Here is a 19,079-nt window from a genome sequence, read left to right on the forward strand (position 1 = left end):
ACATTAATTGTGGTTTAATAAGCACTACACATTAGAGCTTTATCCCAGGCAAAAATAGACAAACATCCTGTAACACAACGGACAGATTGACAAGCTATACAGCAAGTCGCTAATGGCCTGTGAGGCAAATGTTGGGTCATTCCAGGCAGAGCTTTCTTTACCTGTAATGAAGTCGATGTGGACTTCAGGCACAAAGAAAATAAGATGTGTATTTAGTTAGATTAAAGAAATGCAGAAGTAACATAGAGAAACCAAAAAAACCCCAACTCTGGTTAGATTAACAGTGTGTTATGGAACATTATTCTCCTGTTATATAAGCAGCTAAACCCTTCAAATATGTATGTGCAACAATTAAACATCTCTGACATAAGATAATGTCAGTTCAGATAGATGAAGCAAACCCAAGCAATTACCTTTTAATGGTTTTGGAAGAAAATGTGCTGCAGGTTTATTTTTTTTCACGTGGTTTCCTTTCATTATTTCTCCTTCTTTGTTAAGACCCAAATACCAACCCCGGCCAGACTGTTGCTGTCTGTAGATCATTGAAGAATATGTCACATAGTAGTTTTCAAATACTGATTCTTTGAACTTGCATTCAGGTGTAAAATGTTCCTGTAAGAAAGTAAGAGATCAATATGTGCAGTGCCGAATCTCACAACAGTTAATGAAAAAGCAATATTCATTGCTTTCCCGAGGGTTAAAAGACATATCTCTCACCCTCCACTATCCAGTTATGAAACACGGGCCATGAAAGTATTAACAAAAGAGTAAAACAATTTGAAACCCGTGAAATGGTGCTGTGAGCAGCTCAAAGTAGCATAATAAAAATCTTATTGCACAATGAGTAAAAAGTGAAGAAGTATTGGTTGATGGAACTAATGGATATTAGGCAGACACAGCCCTGATGTCAGCCCCAAGGGACCAGCTGTGGTCCAGCCCCACAGGCAAGAAGTGAGGCCACATAATGCTTGTGTGCATTAACTGCTGTCCTTAACTGCTTATGAGGGAAGTGCGATAAAAATTCAAAGCCAAGGTGCCACGAGTAAATGGTCGTCTCTTACTAACTCAGCGCTATTAAGTTAGCTTGTAGCAGCTGCCTCTTTGGTCTAATCTATCCGCTTTCTCTGCCCAGTGCATCATCCACTGAAAGCCCAGCTGTCAGACACCCACTGCAGCCATTAGCCTCTGCTCTGTGACTGTACCACAGCTGAAAGCCTATAGGATCAAGCTTTAGTCTTCATGTTGAGTTACACTGCTTCTTTTGGGGAGATGGTATTAAGCTACTAGTTAAAATAAACAGCAATAACAGGGAGAGCGCCTTTTTCTTCCTGCCAGTGATGTGGCTGGTTTTCTCCATGCAATGGTTTTGACTGAATCAATACCTTTTAGCTTATTGTCCAGATTCAAAAAAGGATATAGACATGTGATATGGGTCTTAGAGAGATCTAAGACCAAAACAGCTGTGCTGACAGCACCACTCAGCTGCTTCCTAAGGGCTCCGAGTACTTCAGGTTTTTTAACATTACAAGTTCTGACAACATCTCACCTATGGACCCCTAAAAGTCCATAAAATATGAAAGAGGAAGGGCTTGATCTGGTGATGCAAATGTTAATCTCACAATCTTGCCTGTCATTGCACTGCACAGCAGCCAGCTGTTTGCTGGTCCTTCCTTGTGAAGGCAGCCAGCTTCAGTGGAGCTGCCCTTGTGCTTAAAGTATCCTACAGTGGCATAAGAAAGAAGGAAACATTGTGCTTGTATAATAATTGTAATTTTGATTTAAAAAAATATAAGGAAATGAAATGACTCAGGAGCTTAAGGTGTTCTTATCTAGTTTCTCAAATATTCTTGTGTGAGAAAAAGATGGTATTTAAAAAAAAACAAAGCACTGTGCATTTTCTGCACATCTTTTGCCATTTTGTCTTCTTATAGGAGAAAGAAAAAATCTCCCATCATCTGATTGGCGTTTGCTTCAACAAAGAACGTGAAGTAAGCCATTTTCTTCTTTTTTTTTTTTTTTTTTTCCTTCAGGATAATTGGTTGTTATTTAGTTAACTGACAATTGGTTTCATTTGCTGTCAAATGGGGACAGTCACTGCATTTTTGCAAGATTTCTAAATAAAAGCGTTCCATCACTGTTCCCTGCCCAGTGCCAGCCATGTTAACAAAGGCCATTGCAAGTGTATCATCCAATTAGCTATAAAATGGAAAACTACTGTGCTCCCACCGGAAGATTATGGTTTATGTACAGTAATTTGAAGCTATTTCGGGTCAAAAGGCCTGCTTGTACACAGTGGCATAGCGTCAGATTGCAAACAGAACCACATTTACTCTGGCTCTCTTAGTGAGTTTGTAGTTGGGCCCATGTACAGCCAGACGCTGGCCTGATAGTGCACACCAGCCACGTCCCATAAGCATCACAGACAGTAATCCCCTCCCTGGAGCATCCTGCTATTCAGCAATAACTACCCCAATGGTGATTTCTCGCAACAAACAGTGGGGGACAGAAGCAAGGACACCTCTCTGTAATGTGCTCAGTTACCACAACAAATTCCCTCTCAACTTTTCCAGCACTAAAGCAGACCACCTCATCCACCCGACTGGCTTGGCACAGAATCGCGCCCCTTTGTCTTGATGATTCTATGATTCTATTCTGCTATGGCTGCAGCTTCAGCAAGGTGCTACATGGTGGGAAAAGCATCCTCCTTGCCAAATAAAAGTAGATCCCACATGAGCTGTTTGTGAAGCTGAAGGGCTCTGCTTGCTCCTGAATACTAAGTAGCTGCTTACCTTTTGCAAGTGTTTGTTCCCACCCATCATTTGCCTTTAGTTTAACCCAATGTATGTCTTTCCTACTCGTTAAAAAAAAGAGCCAAGGAGGAGAACTGCAGAGAGAAGCTCTGAATGAGGAATGCTAGCAAATGTGCTTGTGATTTGGGGGCATTACAATTAAAATGTACATTTCTGAGCTTGGCAAGTCCATGTGCCAACCCAACTGGGTACAGACAGGACTTCTATCAGCACATCAGTTCAAAATAGAGTGAATGCTGAGCAGCAAGTGTAAACTGACCATCATGTTATCTTTGCTGGCAAATTCTTTAATAATATACTGAGGAAGGGCAAGTTAAAGTTGGGAGAGGGCTGAGTGCCTCAATTAAAACTGATCTTTTCCAGCTCATATAGTCAATCCTATTGAAAATTTATAAATATAAATCAGTGTTGAATTCTAAGGCCAGTTTTTTTCCTGTCTCTCAGCTGTCCTCTTTGTCCAACCGTGCAGTGAAAATAATTCAAATGAGTTCTGAGAAGTCCAATGTTATGAGTATGTTGTTACACAAAACAGATGAAAAATAGGTATTTGTGTGAAACAGTATTTCAATCTCAGCTTACCTGAGAAGTCAGGGATGATGGCACTTATATGACACTAAATTGCACTCACCCAAGCCCCTCACACATGCACCCTAACAATGAATGAATGAATGAATGAACGAACGAATGAATGAATGAATAACTAAAAGTTAAAGGAAGTGCTGGATTCACTGTAGTCATGACTCAGCCATGCTTAAGTAAGCAAGAAGATGAACCGTCAGGAGCTTTTTGGTTTTGGGCTGATCAGCTGAACTACTGAAATGTTTCTTCATTAATAGATCTGTAGCTGCATTAAATATGTGAAAAATAATTTAAAAGAACAATTTGGTGTATGATAATATGGTAAAAAGGCCTTGTAGCATACACTTAGAGTGGCTGTATTTCCAGGCAGTTGACTAGACTACACTTAAAATAACCCAATCTCTTCCATACAAATACTGCATTACAGGTATGTCAAGGCTGAAAGCTAAAATACTGTAAAAGCAAAGCTGGAATTCTTCCTGCTCTAACTGTGCAAAAGCCATGTTTCAAGCCAAAGATCATCCAAATTATCAGCCATCACACCCACCTACACTGCAGGACTGAATATTAATCATTCTGGGCCCCAAATGATTGTGATGCAGGAATTCAGACTCCCCATAGACAGAAAATTGGAAATCTACTTTTAAGGAAGTTATTTAGTGTCTTCAAGTTTCTGTCATATTATAGAAGCCTCTCATCAGGATGTCTGTAGGCACAGTGTACACAAGGAGGGCAAAGATGTTTGCTCTCTGCTATTTATTGTGCACTGTATTTGTATCATGGAGATCATCAGCAGGGGACATCACCAAATACTGTATGGAGTAGTAAGTTTAAGTCATTAGGTTCATACTGAGTTTGTTACACGTTTGTATATCACCCAGGTTGAATGTCCTGCAGCTACCCTGCAGCAGTTGACCAGAAAAACCAGAAATTTTATTCGGATGGATTTAGTGCTAGGGGCATGAGTAAACAAACAAGAAAAGAAAAATTAACTTTGAAAAGTATTTAGGAAAAGTATTGGGTACTTGGGAAACTTGGAAAATGTTCTTACATATTGAGCATATAATGTATTCCATGTGATCAATGACTTTGTCTGCTTATGGGATTTATTCTTTATTTTCTTCACCTAACGAAAACTGGATTTTTTTTTCTCCATATTCTGATTTTTTTTCAGGACTATAATGTAGCCCAAGGTTCCATTCTATAATCATGAATTTTTGAAGGAGTCTCTTTAAGGCTCCAGAGTAGTGATTTTCTGCACCACTGAGCCTACCTTTTTTTATTAACAGAGATTGATTTTCTCCATCTCGGCATGTGAAGTTCCAGGGTTTATCCTCTGGATCATCACCCTGCAATGTGCAGTGATACCAACAGCACAAGATGTGAATTCTTCAACTTTAACATTATCAGAAATAACAGCTTTTAGATCACCAGTGTGAGAAGACTCTTGGAAGAAATTTTGTGAAGCCACCAAAACCTGTTTGCTATAGGAATGGAAACTTACATTATCTTGAAGCATTTTATTCTGGATCAGATATATTACAGTTCCCACAGATAGGTTCCAATCCCACAATTCACCCATTTTGAGGAATCCTAGTGATTTCAGTGGGAGCAACTCAATATATGAATATGTACAGGTCTTGTAGTACTGTAATTAGGAAGACTGACCACATAGAATTGTTTAGATTGGAAAAGACCTTTAAGATCATTGGGTGCAATCATTAACCTAGTACTGCCAAGTCCACCACTAAACATAATCATGACAGTCAGAGCAAAAGATACACTCATCAAAAAGCTGTGTAGGCTTTTTGAAGACATGCTGTATCAGTGCAGTGTGGAGCTTCATTTCAGCTACGCCTTTTCCAGGTGAGTTCTCATGGAGACATCACAGGCAGCACAAAGCCCTCAGGAGGTGCTTTAAAGCTGAAATAACTGTTGCTAGAGCAAAAACCTAATGCTGAAGAGGAATTTGTGGAAGGCTGTAATTCCCCTTGAGTTCACTACAATCTGAAGGCCTGTGTACTGGCCATGTGACCATACAAGGAAGAAAATTAAATTTAAAATTATGTAGAAAATTATTTCATGAGGAAACCTGCTAACTGGCAGGAGTGATAGGAAGGCACAATTTTCCTGGGAGGTGATCCCAAACAACTCCATAGCATGGAATTGCCTGGGATAGTGCAATACGCAGGAATTTCGCAAGCGAAACACAGTCAGGGTGTGTAAATTTATTTAGGACAAAGCTTCCAGAAAAAGTAAAATGAAGCCCAAGGAAGCAGCTGGATATCCAGCATCTCCATGGATAAGATTTCAGGTTGTCACTAGGTATTCTCTGAATCTATGAGAAAAGCATTGAAAAGATCCTGTAATTATTCCCTTGACATTGTTCCTTTACACAGCAAATCAAATGCACAAACTCAGGGAAAAATGCACACAGTGAACTGAAGCAGAAAACATATTAATTACAGATACAGAGTTTTAGAGATTTAAGGTTTGTTCATTACTCTCTTTCTAGCCTTATCAGTGACTCAGTTGTGAAAAGTTGCCCAAGTCATCTTTGTCCAGATGTTAAAGTGGCATTTAGGCACATCAGTAAATGCCTATTTAAAGCTTGGTGTGTCACCTCTCGGCATGCTCTGCCCATGGAATGGATGTACTGCCTGATGACCCTAGGGAAAAAGACTCAGTGACTGTAAACAATGCTGAAATTTAATTGAGATAAGAACTATGCATGATCATGTTATTGTTCCCCTGTCTTTTGGTGATGTTTCACTTCTACGACTGCATTGATTAACTCCTTAACTGGGGCAAGAGAAATAACTCATGATACATATAGAAAGAAGACAGTCTTCTGATTACTGCAGAGGAAATTAATCCTGTTAAAGAAAGTCTGTAACGTGGTTTAGAAGTTCTTCAAGATGCCCAGGAGAACACCTCACAGATGTCAAACACAGGTCAGTTTCCTAATCTGTTCGACAAAGTTAAGAGACGTAATTTACGTGTTACGAACAAGAAAGATAGAAGATCCACTTACCCCCAAATGCTTCTTTTCTGCATCAGTGCTTCTGCATCATGTGCACCTCTGATGATCTTGGAAGCATGGTACAGGGAAACCTCTGCAGTTACTGAATGATCAAGCCCTCTATAAATATTGTAATACCTTCTAATGCTTGCACCTAACCTTTTTCTAATTTCCATGGCTTTAGGGCACCAGATTTTCCAGTCTTAGTTCAAAATCAGTGAAATTCTAGTAAGATAAAAGTAAGAAACTAGTCTTTAAATATTGCCTGTTTTGTGAAACTTGGGAACGTTCATTAAGGAGTAAGTGCCTGTCAGGTTGTCTGAGGGCTCTTAAGCAGACCAACAGAGAAGATCAACACATGGGATACAATCTTACTATTACCTAGAAGCTGATTTTTAATCATATTTGATTTTTACTGTTTCACACATACAGAAGTCCTGTTACTGCTTCAAAATCTGTAAAGGAAAGCCTATCTGTTAATTTGTAATTAAGCCTCTTTGGAGAGAGATCATCTCTACTAGTGTAAGCATATGTTTGGGGTTTAAAAAAAAAAGATTAGAATAACTTTCTCAATGTCTACCCACAGGTTGTATTGCATGATAAAGCCTCATGATTCATGGACTGCACTCCCAGGTTTGGTCAAGGACTGGTTAACACCACTATAGCCTCTGGCTAAGGTAATCCGCAGTTGAAAAATGGGAGATGGAAGTATCCTGCATGTTCTCACTGTATTTCCACACTCTGATCAAATATTCTTCTCTAGGTATGTGACATTGATCATCCTTAGATAGTGAACTTGCTGGACCTTGGATCTGATCTGTTACAGCTTCTCATGATCCTCCCTCCCCCGTGACTGAATCAAGCAGAGGAACTAAAGCTTCCTGGCTGAGTAAAGCACCAAGAGCTACCCTCTGAGCAGGTCAACTGAAAAGCAAGAGCTGCCTCAATACATGACCTGCATGGACATTACAGAAAATAGCCATGTTGGAAAAGATATGCTCCCTGAAAACGTGCTGGGAGAGATCCTGCCTGCTCCACTTGTATGAGAAATTGAGTCATCTTACAGCGCCAAAGGCAGCTGAAGCAGGTAACTATCTATACCTAGTGCACAGGTAGCTGTGTGTAGTGTATGAATACCCAGAGCCCACTGAGGCTGGCAGTTCATTTCAGCAGCCTTGGGATCATGCCAACTGGTGAATCCTGCTCTCATTCAAAGTTACAAGAGAACTCCCTTTTCCTCTCAGTAGGTTCACAATTTTCCCCAGAGCAGCTAATCATTTTCATAATTTTCCTAAGCTCATTATCTCTGTTCCTTGTGACAGTGGCTTCCACAGGTGAAGCCAGCACTGCAGAAAACATCTAAAATGTGTCTGTTGTTGTTTTTTATCATAATCAAATTTCTTGTCTTATTTTTTACAGCTTTATTCTCTCAGCTTTTAATTTTGGAAAACAGCACATAAAAGTACCCAGTGTCCCTCTTCTGTGCCATTCATTACCCCACATCTCTCTATCATGTCTCTGCTTATTCATCTCTTGTCTTAACTAAGCGGGCCTAATCTTTTTAAATCTCCCATCATATGAAAGGCTCTCTGTGCCTCTAATGATTTTCATTACCCTTCACTGAATCCTTTCAATTTTTTTTCTCTATCATTTCCAGAACTGAAACAGAACGTTTAAAAAGAGGCTGTACCATTGAGTTGCATAACGGAGGTAAGATATTTTCAGTCATTTGTCTTATGACAAAGTAAAATGGTCTTTGCTGTTCAGCCTCACTATTGTGCATTCGTACAAAAGTTCTCTATCTTTTAAATTGTGTCTCTGATAAATATGGTCCAATTTTATAGTATTTCTAACCTCTGATCAGTCAGTGTACCCAAGCTTAAATATTAAAGGAAGGGAGAAGGAAGCAAAAGGCAGATAGGACAGCTTTCTTCCCCAGAAGAGTCCCAATGATGCTAAGCAACCTATTTTATAACATACCCATTATTACACAGATAACCTGCCAGCCATTGCAATCAGATTTCTAGCAGTTATAATTGACATCAAATCCTGGTATTGTCAAATCTCTCTGACACAGCCGTTGTGCAGAATGTCCTTAGCTGAAGTGTGTCACACATTACTTTTTTTTTAAAAAAAACATATCTAAGTTGAAAAACTCCTTTTAAAGCATGAGGCCCATGTTCTGCTTTCAGTTAGACAGCTCTGTATCCCCCTCATTTTAATGGCCAAGCCCTGAGCCCACTGCCATTTGCTGAACATGGCCAGTGGCATGAGATACTGAAGGACTAAGAGGAGCCTGAGCCTTAGGAGACACTGCAACTGCCTTGTTTTGAGTGAACTACTTGTGGTTTGTTCCTCTGAGTTGCTAATTGCCTGCCAGCTCTCCCTTTGGCTTTCTATGCCACCGCCTCAGTGGGACACCGAGACAGAGAAACCATACAAAGGCTGGTATCTTCCACTGAGGAGCAACAAGCTGCAGCAAGAACGCACTGAGGAAAAGCCACTCCGTCAGGTAGACAAGTGTGGCATGAAGACACATCACTTTGTCACAGCCTGGCTGCTACAAGGGGAAGATGTTTGTGAGCTGGCAAAAGCAGCTGAGAAAGAAAACACATTCCAGTCCCAGTAGCCCTTTTACACCATTACTCTGGTATTTGTCTACATGATCGCTGCCACTGGAGGAAACCCACACTTCTGCTGCTGGGGCTGCAGAGCACAGGGCAGCAGCCATGGCTTAATTTGCTTCTGGACCAAGGTGACATGACCAGCATTTGTTAAAACACCACCTGGGAGCAAGGGACAAGAAGGGCAGCACAACCTTTCTGCTGCCACATTGAGTGCCTTGGCTGCACCATCCCGAAATGATGCTTGCAGTTATGTGGGCTGTGGGGTGACTTGGGATGGGGTTCAGCAGGCAGCAATTGCAACACTGGGGCACCCCAGCCTCATCAAAGAGGATGGACAGAGACTGCATCATCAAACGCTCCCCTGAGACTTTTGTGGTCGTAGCTCTCCTGGCACTGGGGAGCTCCCCAGATGGGCTCTGCAGAAGTAGCAGGGCTAATTAGAAGAAGATGGGATTTACTGCTGTGTCCTAGACACAGGACAGCAGCTCTGGAGTAAGGAGATGGAAGATCTCCCCTTCAGACTGTCACCCATGAATTCATGCAGCTTTATCTTAAAGTGCTGAAAAACAATAATCTAATCAGTGTTTGCAGCAAGCTCTAAATCTGTCTGTTTAATTACAAGCAGGGACACGACCCTTTTAGCAGTGGATGCTCCTAAAACTCTATGGAAAAAAGGAAAGCACATGAAAGTTTCTCTTTTTTGGGGGAAGGGCAGCTGAATGAACAAGGGTCAGAACAAGTGCTACAGTTCTTCCCGTGGGAATAGGTGGTAATGGGGAATGCTGTTTCTGTGGTAACCTGTAACCTGGCTGAAAGCCTGTCTGTACAACTGCTGTGAGTTACAGTGGGTAAACCGATGTGGAAGTGATCTGCTTGTCCTTTGCTGCTCTGGTGAGGTGCCATCCTACGTTTCTGATGGCAAACTCGTGGAGGCAGTGCTCTTCCACCCAAAGGCCGGGCAGGTAGCTCTCCCAAGCACAGCCTCAGCTCAGCTCAGACCTCTCCAAAATAACACCAGCTGCCTTGCTGACACTAAAGAAGAACAATGGGGCCCACCTCAGAGGAAGCGCTTAGAGACAGATGCTGCTGAATGAGCTCTTTCTTCTGCACACTAGAAATTGCCTCTGCTCACTGACTGTGAGAAGCTGCAAGTGGAAGATAAATAACAGCATGAGCTGCAGGAGAAGAAATAATGCCACATCACATCAAACAGGACCTTGCTTCACTGTCAGCTTAGAGTCTATTCTGCATGAAAGGACAGCCCTGCCATTTGGCCTGTATATTTTATTAATGTGGATGTATATTTATGGCACTATGGATTAGCCGATACTTTGGCGTTCAATACTTCAATACCGTCCTTTTACGCTGGAGTTCTCAGCAAAGACATTTGTCCTGTCTGCTGTTATTCCTCGTGTGCAGTTAGCAGTGCTCTCAGGTGGCTGCTGTTCTTTCCCCAGACCATCCCCCTGCTCCGCAACTGATGTCGTAGAGGTGCCTCACCTATACCTAAGCTACCAAACATGTTTCAGGAAAACTCTGTAAACTTTTGTAAAATACTAAATGGAGTATAGTGTTTGGACTGGCATTATATACTAAAAATAATATTAATATCAAACTAATAGGCCTATTAAGTAGGTTTTTATTCTGCAAAGCACTACACTGAAAGCTTAATTTTTAACATGGATAATGTCAGTGTTGGGAAAGTTAAGCAGGTCACCACACTAAACAAAAGCAGTGACTCTTTCAGGACCTGACCCAAAATTAATTATGACCAAATCGCATCCCTTTACCACATTTTGGTTAGCTTTCTAATGTTCAGGTAGTCTACAAAGAAACATGGATGTCTTGCTTTAAGAAATCAAGGCTATTTAGCATTTGTCACTATGAATTCAGCTTACTGGCTTACTACGAAGTGTAAATAAAAAAGACTGAGCTTAATAATAATGGTAATGTCACACATTCAAGGAGCTGGTTAGTTCCACCCTGACCAAACCAGCATCTCTGTATGACCAAATGGTAATGAGACCTTTTCAAATCAGCTTGATTTACTGCAATCCATTTATTCATGAATGCCATGGATGGATGTTTTTCAAACTTCAGTAGTTTGACAGTGCCAGGGCATTACTGGCAGCCAAACCCTGCTTCTTGATATAAAGCGGTGATGCTCTTTGGAATTCCTCCACCCCCATGGCTCCCTAAATTATGCTATTGAACATATGCTGCTAAAAGAATCTCAGATGAATGTTTGTATTGAGATGGCAGGCTAATTGTGGGACTTGAGAGATTTCAGATGGCAAAAACTTTTAATATCAAGATAATAAAGGATTATACAAGGGAGATGAGATGTGAGAGTGACCCTTATTTGAGAGTTGATGCTGACTGGCAGAAAACTTTTGCTTCAGCAGGTAAAGGCCCCACCAAAGAAGGGACACTTATGCAGAGAACACGCTAAATTCCTCTCAGTAAATGACATATATGCATTCTTATAAGCAACACTTTGAGGGTCAAATTAATGGAAATCCAAGTTTGGAGAAGTTTTCCAGAACCTTGCACATGAAAACTGTGCAGCAGAGCAGAGCCCAACCTCCCCTGCAAACAGGCACAGGTAACAGGAGCGCATACAGGCCCGGGTGTAACTCGAGGAAGTCATGCACTAACATTTAAAACACTGCATTGCTCTAACAAGCAAGTTGGCACCAGAGCTTGAGAAACAGGAGGCTTCATGTTACAGTGAGCACTTGAACTGCAGTGCATTCTCCGGCAAAGCCTGAATACAGGCAGCTCAGACAGACGAGGAGGGCAACAAACAGCCACTTCCATGTCTCATCAGCCCCTCAGAAACCAGTCCAGGCACAGCCATAGGGAAACCTCACTGAAACATCAGACAGGCCCATGAAGATGCCTCCAAAATAGTTTCTTTGGGTTTTATAGTTGTTACTTCTAAACAGGGGCCCCCAGCAAGCCACACAATGCAGAAAAAAATAAACATTTCTAATACCTCACTTCATGATATGGCTATGCCATTAACGTCTAGAGACTGGTCTGAATATTATGTGTCTTCTTAACAGTCCTCCAACAGCTGTCCTAATGAAGTTAAGAATACTGCTTTCCTTTTCTCTAAGACAAATACACAGTCTAATAGGAACCCCAGTCCTTCCAAGAGACAGCCTGAGCACAGAGATAAGCTTATAAAGCTATCTGTTTTCTGTCCCACACATCGATATGGACTTTGTGAGGGTCTATCATTTGGCTATTTTATGACTCCCGGCTGCCCCTGGGCTGTGTAACAGATTACTCTGGAGCCAGACTTTTGGGAGACATCATGCTGCTATTGTCTAAGCAGCAAAGAAGACATGGGTCCCTGGTAAAACACTTGCAAAGCTAATTTAAACTTGGAAGACACCCAAATGTCTCTGGGAGGTGCAATTTAAAACCCTAACCTAAGATAGCCTGGACTGCAATCACAGATTTCTGGGAATGGTGTGGAACAGTTGCTCCATGAGCCAAATACTGCAGATCTCTGTATTACAATATTTCAACAGGGGAGCTGTTGCCATTCTAAGGTATCTCACAGAGGAAAAAGTAGCAAACCACTAAATTCAAACATAGGTATAACCAATCCCTGGCTTACACATCTGCACCAGCAAGTCTCTTGAACTTCTTGAGAATTTGAGTCAAGAAACATTTACCACCTCAATCTCAACTTCTCTGACAGTGTTAACTGTTGACCAGACAGGGAGCTCCCTGAAAGGATTTAGAAGTGTTCTGGTGCAGAGAAATCTTTGTCCCCAAATCATTCAAAAAGTTGAATGGTGTGAGCACTTTGATTTTAAAACCAAACCTTGTATCTCTGCTACACAAAGTCCCTTTAAGCACAGTTAAAACAAAGAACTTCTGGCACTAGATTAACGGATGCTTTGTGTTGTATTGCGAGGAAGAATCTGAATGATAAGGCCAAGGCTTAGTTTAAAAACTACTGTTGTATTTTTTCTTGAGAATCTAAACTGCCTTGGATCAGTTCTGCTTCTAAAATCTGGTTATCTGTTTCCAAGCCAAGAAATAATAGCTGGCTGCAGCCAGCCATGCAGACAGCTAAACCATCCTGCAATTGGAAGTATAAAGGTGAGCTTATCACATCAGAAAAGGTGATTGTCTTTCAATTTACCCACTGGTTAGTCTTCCATTTCACTGTCCAGGGCTACCCATTGTTAGTATAACCTAATAAGCAGCAAAAAAGGCTGAAGGAAGAAGGCACAGCAGACCAAGGGCTATGGGGAAATGCTGATGAATCCTATCACCTGCCTACTGAAGTCTGCACAAGGAATATGGGCTGGCAAGTTCAGAAATGCCATTTTCCTGCAGGCAAGCAAGACTCCTTGGACATCTTTGGGCTTTGAGGGTTTTGAGGCTACACCTATGGAGACCAAAGGGGGTAATTAAATGCCATTTAGTTTCTACCACGGAAATAAAGACTTCCAATTAAATAAATGGGATTCATCTATCTAAATATCCCTGAGGATCTGAGTCCAAATCTGGACCTGCATGTGCAAGTTCAAGCTTTGATTCATCTCATCTACCTTCAGGCACTTCAAAGAAACACCAAAGTTGGGAGCTGGGTCAGTCTGGGATTTTCCTGTCCTCAACAAGCATAGATGGGATAAATTACCCCCAGAGAGGGTAAGGGAGCATAGATCTGCCGTGTTTGACTCCTTCATCACAGACCAAGCTCTGCTAAAGCCTCTGGTCGTTTCTGCACACAACAAGAAGAGAGGGCAGCACTGCTGTGCCCTGTGCCACCGCGGTGCCTGAGGCCCGGAGACAGCCACCAGCAGAGCAAGGCTTGCACGGCCAGCGCTTGGCCAGGGACTGTGTCCTGCAGGTGGGGAGAGGCAAGAAGGGAAACCCCAGGGAGGTGAGGGCAGGGGTGGTAGGGATGGGAACAGGCAGAGGTGAGACCCAGGTGGGAATGGAAGGAGAGGAGAGGGGTAGGAGGCATGGCAGGAGATGTAAATGGGGGACCAGACTTTTCCTACCAAATCACAAACTGAGCTGCAGAAGTGCTGTCCCTGTTCCTCCTCCAGCGTTACTGTGGGGGGTGAGGCCAGTATGGGAGCTCTGCTGGAGACCTCGGCAGGATGGGTCCATTCCATTACGCAGCAGCTCAGCAGAGCAGCACAGACTGTTCCCAGGCAGACCCAAGTTGCTGTCCAACGTCACAACACGAGAGGGGTTAAGTGAGATTTAATACCGAGTGTTGTATAGAAGAGGATTTCTGTTCTGCTCTCATCCAAGTCAGGGAAAGTCTGCCCCAGATCAGCTTTGGCATCAGCAGTCTGACTGCTGAAATGGAAAGAAATTACCTTGGGTACTTCTGAGATACAGCTTTTCCTTTGCAATATTTACGGGGATTTCTTTTCCCTTCACTGGAACAGTCCCCAAACTTTACAGTCTTATTTTGGCAAAGCTCCCATTGAAATGAATCACGACTTTGCCTGAGTGCTCCAAGACTGAGCTCTAAATTATTAAAATCGAATGATATGTAAGAATTCATATGTCAATTTTCAAAACAGCTCAGCAAAGGTAGACAAAAATCCTACTTTGAAACAAGTAGAAGATATGCTTAGAATTCTCAGTCCTAGCTTTTTAGGGAAACGCAGTGCCTTTTAAACTTCATATTTTAATCATCATATTTCTGTATAATGCAGAACTCTTGCCTTGTTTCTTTGGTTGAAATACAACCTCCTGCATTACTAGCTTTACAGTGTAAGCGAGCCCCTTGCATCACAAGCTGACACTCTTCTCATGGGGAAGCTGTAGGCTCAGTCCTTTTCTCTCTCTTGCAAAATAATCTACTGTCTGAACAGGCAAAGGTAACCCGAGAGTGACCGGCCGATAGCACCTTCAAGGGGACTCAGACTGAACACTAAATATTGCTTTAGGCATTGCACTTGCATTTGTAAAATTAGCCATGGGTACAGCAGCATCTGAAGCTCAACAGGTAATTTATCCTTCCCTGGATTTGGGAGTTCAATCTGTGCCACCTGCACAGCCAGGTGAGTTGGTGGCATTTTGCTAAATGGGAAGCAATGTACATCAGACTGGGGCTGGCAGAGCTCCACGTGCTCAGACTGGTAAAGACTGATCTTTGGGGTATGTGACTTGCAGGAAACCTTCCAGAGTGACACCCCAGGCCCTTGATCCCAGCCTCAGCCCTTCACCACATCCATGGGTGCTCAGAGGGGCCAGCTACTCTTGTTTACTTAATTCAGCAACACCATATAAAAATTATCATCTTATCAAGGATTCCTAGACTTTCATTACAGTGGAATGTTGTTATAATTATTCCTAACCATCTTTGCCTAGGATGTCTTGAGTGCAGATTAATTGAGTATACAAAGTAATCATTTTCTTTCTGTAGGATGTAACAGTTTGGCTGCTGGTCTCTTGTCTTTTTAAGCTCAGATAGCTGAAATTCAGCTCTTCACTTCAAAGTATCCCACCATTGGATGTTTGTTATTGACAGTTGGCTTCTACCAGAGCTGAAAACACAGCCACACAAGCATAGAATACAAACTGTAAAATGACGTGGAAGAAAAAGATTAATTTCTTCTCCTAGATTTTGCAATGCCATTACCTGTTTTTGAATGACATTTGCAATTCTACACTGGGAACTGCTAAAGCATTTACATAAGAATGCAAAAATGCACACATTATCACTGCAGGAAGCACTTAAAATTTAAGATAATTATATAGTATGGAAACGATTTCAAAGGACTCAAACAAAATAACAACTAATTCTAGAGAGTCACCCTTTAAGATGATTATTACTCTGCACTACTGCTGATCTCTCACTAAAAAAATCCTTCTCTTTACAATTATATGCACATTATAAATTCCTACTTTGTTCTTCTACCATCAAGCTCCTACAGCTGCTGCTGACAAATTTGCATTCTCTGAGAGCTTAACTAGACAGCCAAAATATTCACATGGTGAATAGAGGTAAAACACACTGTTGCCATACTCGGATACAATCCACCCTTGGCTAATGCCAGGTCCTCTTCTGTGGGTTTCAACACCTGCAGTTTTAAAGCTGCTCAGGTTGAACCCAGGGAAGGACTCACAGGCAGGGGCATATGGCAGGGCAATAACAGCAAGTCTTCTGTCGGAGGAGAGTGCTGATGCCCGTCCTGCAAACCCATAGAACTGCAGGCAAACAGCAACAGGGACGTGGGGAGGATTCCTCTGAGGGACTTGGTATTTCTCTGCTGTATAATGAATGGCAGAATAAAGCATCCTACGCTGGAGTCAGCAGCACAGGTTATACACCAAACCTCTAGTGCTGTGTTTTGGGGGAGAAACCCTCTCTTGTCACTCATCAGTGTTGCCGGGTATGCAGTGAGAGGAGCAGCCAGTAACCAGGAATGCTTCTCCTCTGTGCAAACTAACAGAAAGCGATAGATTTATTTGGTCGGGGGTTCCCAGACAAAAAAAAAAAATCAAATATGAACTGAGGAAACCTGGCGTGGAAAGGGAGTACCCCTGTGCAGATGAAAACCTGCCCCACCAGCCTCTCCCCACCTCCTGTTTCCACTCCCCACTGTCGCTCTCGTTCTTGCCTCCTGCCTCACTGCTGCCATGCCCCTCTCTTGCCTGTTCCCCAAGCATTCTGCAGGCAGCTGGGGGTGGGGGTGCGTGTGCGTGTGTGTGGGTGTGTGCTTGTGTGCGTGTGCACGTGCATGCTGCAACTTCCCCACAAACTTCAGCCTGAAATAGAAAACTGATAGATTTTAAATCTTAAATTCTTGCAAAGTACAGAGCAGCTGAAACCAATATCTGGTAATGGGAAGTGCAGCTAACTCACTAATAGGTGTTGCTACCTGGGCTGCTGCTGGTCTTTCACACAACTGCCTTGAACCAAAACACTGGAGGTCTGAACAAACCAAAGGTGTTTGATAGGCAATGCAATTCCTGTGGCAATTTAATTAGGCTTGGACTAGAAAACATTTCAAACAGCGCTGGCATGAATACCCATCTATTAAATAACACTTTGCATGAGCAGAATGCCACCAGCCCTTTGCAAATGCCTTACAGGTCTATGTAAAGCTTTATTGGATAACTGTGAGGAGGTCAGCATAAGGCTATGTGCATTCACAACAGTTATTTAAATCAGCCAGGGCTACAGTGTTTCTTTTTTATGGTCAAGCTTGGCTAGCCTAACTATTGCACTCCAGAGACTATTTCTGCCAGCAGGAAATGGGATAATGAAGCTTCTTATTCTTCAAACATAGACAGGGTGTATGAAGTCCTGTTTCCGTAAACACAGGGAGGCTTAAACACAGGAGGAGCTTTGTTGGCCCCAAAGGCAGAAATCGGGCAGTGAGAAATCACCTTCCCTCCAGGTTATCCCCATGGCTCCAGTCCTGGTATTTGTTCCAAGAGGGCTGAGACTGCCCTGCCACCTCTTCTCTCCATGTACCTGATTCTTCTGCCCCTCTTTTTTGGGCATAGAAACTATCACAAACAGCAGCCAGGGACACTCCCCTGCTGGGTGGGTCACTGCGGTGGGCAGCAGCATAGGCTGGTACCAAGGTGGCTTCTGCTCTTGACATACCTCATCCCATGAAGGAGCACAATTGTCTCAGATGACAGAAAACAGGAGTTGCCAGCCTACAACATCACTTTTAAAAGCAAGCTTGCCAAACTCATTGTAAAATAATTTATAAAAGTCTAGCTTAAACCAACCAGCTGCCTACCCAACATCCAGATTTCAAGGACCTGTCTAGACTGAGAAGTAATTATACAGAAAACAAGACACTATGTCTTTGCAGCAGAGGCCATCTTTCACATATCGCTGTCACCAAAACCTTATCATTATTGAGAAAGACAAAAGAGGTGTGCCAAGTGATGGTCTAGATGTTGTTGCGCGGTATGGACACAACCTCATCTGACCTTTCAAATCAGGCAGCGCGATTTCGGGCTAGGGCACTGCAATCACCTAATTCAAGTTTGACAATTCCCAGTGTGGCCTGGGACAAGTCTCTTTGTAACAGCCTCATCTTTCAGAGACACACCTTGGGGAGCTGCACATACTAAAATGAGCAAAGCACTATATCCAATTTCCTATTTTGTAAAACAGCGGTGATTACAACTGTGAGAAGTAATTAATGTTTGCACTCCATTGTGAAAATTAAGACTACTAAATAATATCTGAGTGTAATCACATTTACATAGTTCAAGTGAGCTTAGAAAAAAATAATCTTTTAAGAGATTCACCTTTCCTACTCCCAGTAGCAGCAGTCAGTAGTGACACCAGACAAAAATGCAAAGAGCTGAATTATTTCTGCAGATAGAAAAATGATTTAAGTTTTTAAATGTCACGTGAATTATATAAAAAAACCATAACCTAACTGTCAAATGGGCTCATCATTGGGGTTTTGATATGATAGCTTAAAATACAATTGTATATGGTTTAGTGATTTACTAATAATCTACGTTTACAACATAGGCACACGCAGATGCAAAGCACAACAGGTCTAACCCTCCCCCCTTTTAATTCTCACTGCTAAAAAAAAAAAAAAAAGGCGTTTAGACTGAGTTGGTTTTATTATCCCTGCATAACTTTTAATCCATTAGTGGGCTACCTTCTATCTCAGCACATAAATAAATTAGCCTTTCATCCTCAGAGACCTTTACAATGTTGTTGTTTTTCATTTACTCTCTTAGTTTTCTGGATGTGTTGGGTATATCCCAGACACGCAAGAAGGACACACCTGCCCTAAGAAACTCCAGATCAAAGAACAAAGATGAAAAATATTCATTAGAAGCAGCAGGAGAGAAGGGGTCTTGGAAACAGGCAGCAACATAATGTTCAGAAACTTAAAAAAAAAAAAAAGACTTAGAGCTAAAGTACATTTTAGTTTCAGTAGCAACTTTGACACTCAGGGTAAAACTCATGGAAGTGCTGCAGTGATTTAGGAACATAATCCTGATGGTTTATCATGAGGCTTGTCTCCTCATGCTCCCTCCTTGCTTTTGGAAACA

General features: G+C 42.1%; 1 protein-coding gene across 2 annotated transcripts in view; it reads right to left on the reverse strand.

The window, feature by feature from the left end:
* FGF13 (fibroblast growth factor 13) overlaps positions 1-19,079 on the reverse strand; it is a 254,323-nt gene that overhangs the window by 998 nt on the left and 234,246 nt on the right. For both annotated transcript variants that reach the window (XM_086469797.1, XM_009954894.2), the window contains one exon: positions 414-612. In XM_086469797.1, coding sequence (XP_086325923.1) covers positions 414-612 — 199 coding nt within the window. The remainder of the gene's footprint in view (positions 1-413; positions 613-19,079) is intronic.

Source organism: Leptosomus discolor, chromosome 9 (genome assembly GCF_034619465.1).
Source record: "Leptosomus discolor isolate bLepDis1 chromosome 9, bLepDis1.hap2, whole genome shotgun sequence".
Classification (NCBI taxonomy): Eukaryota; Metazoa; Chordata; class Aves; order Leptosomiformes; family Leptosomidae; genus Leptosomus; species Leptosomus discolor.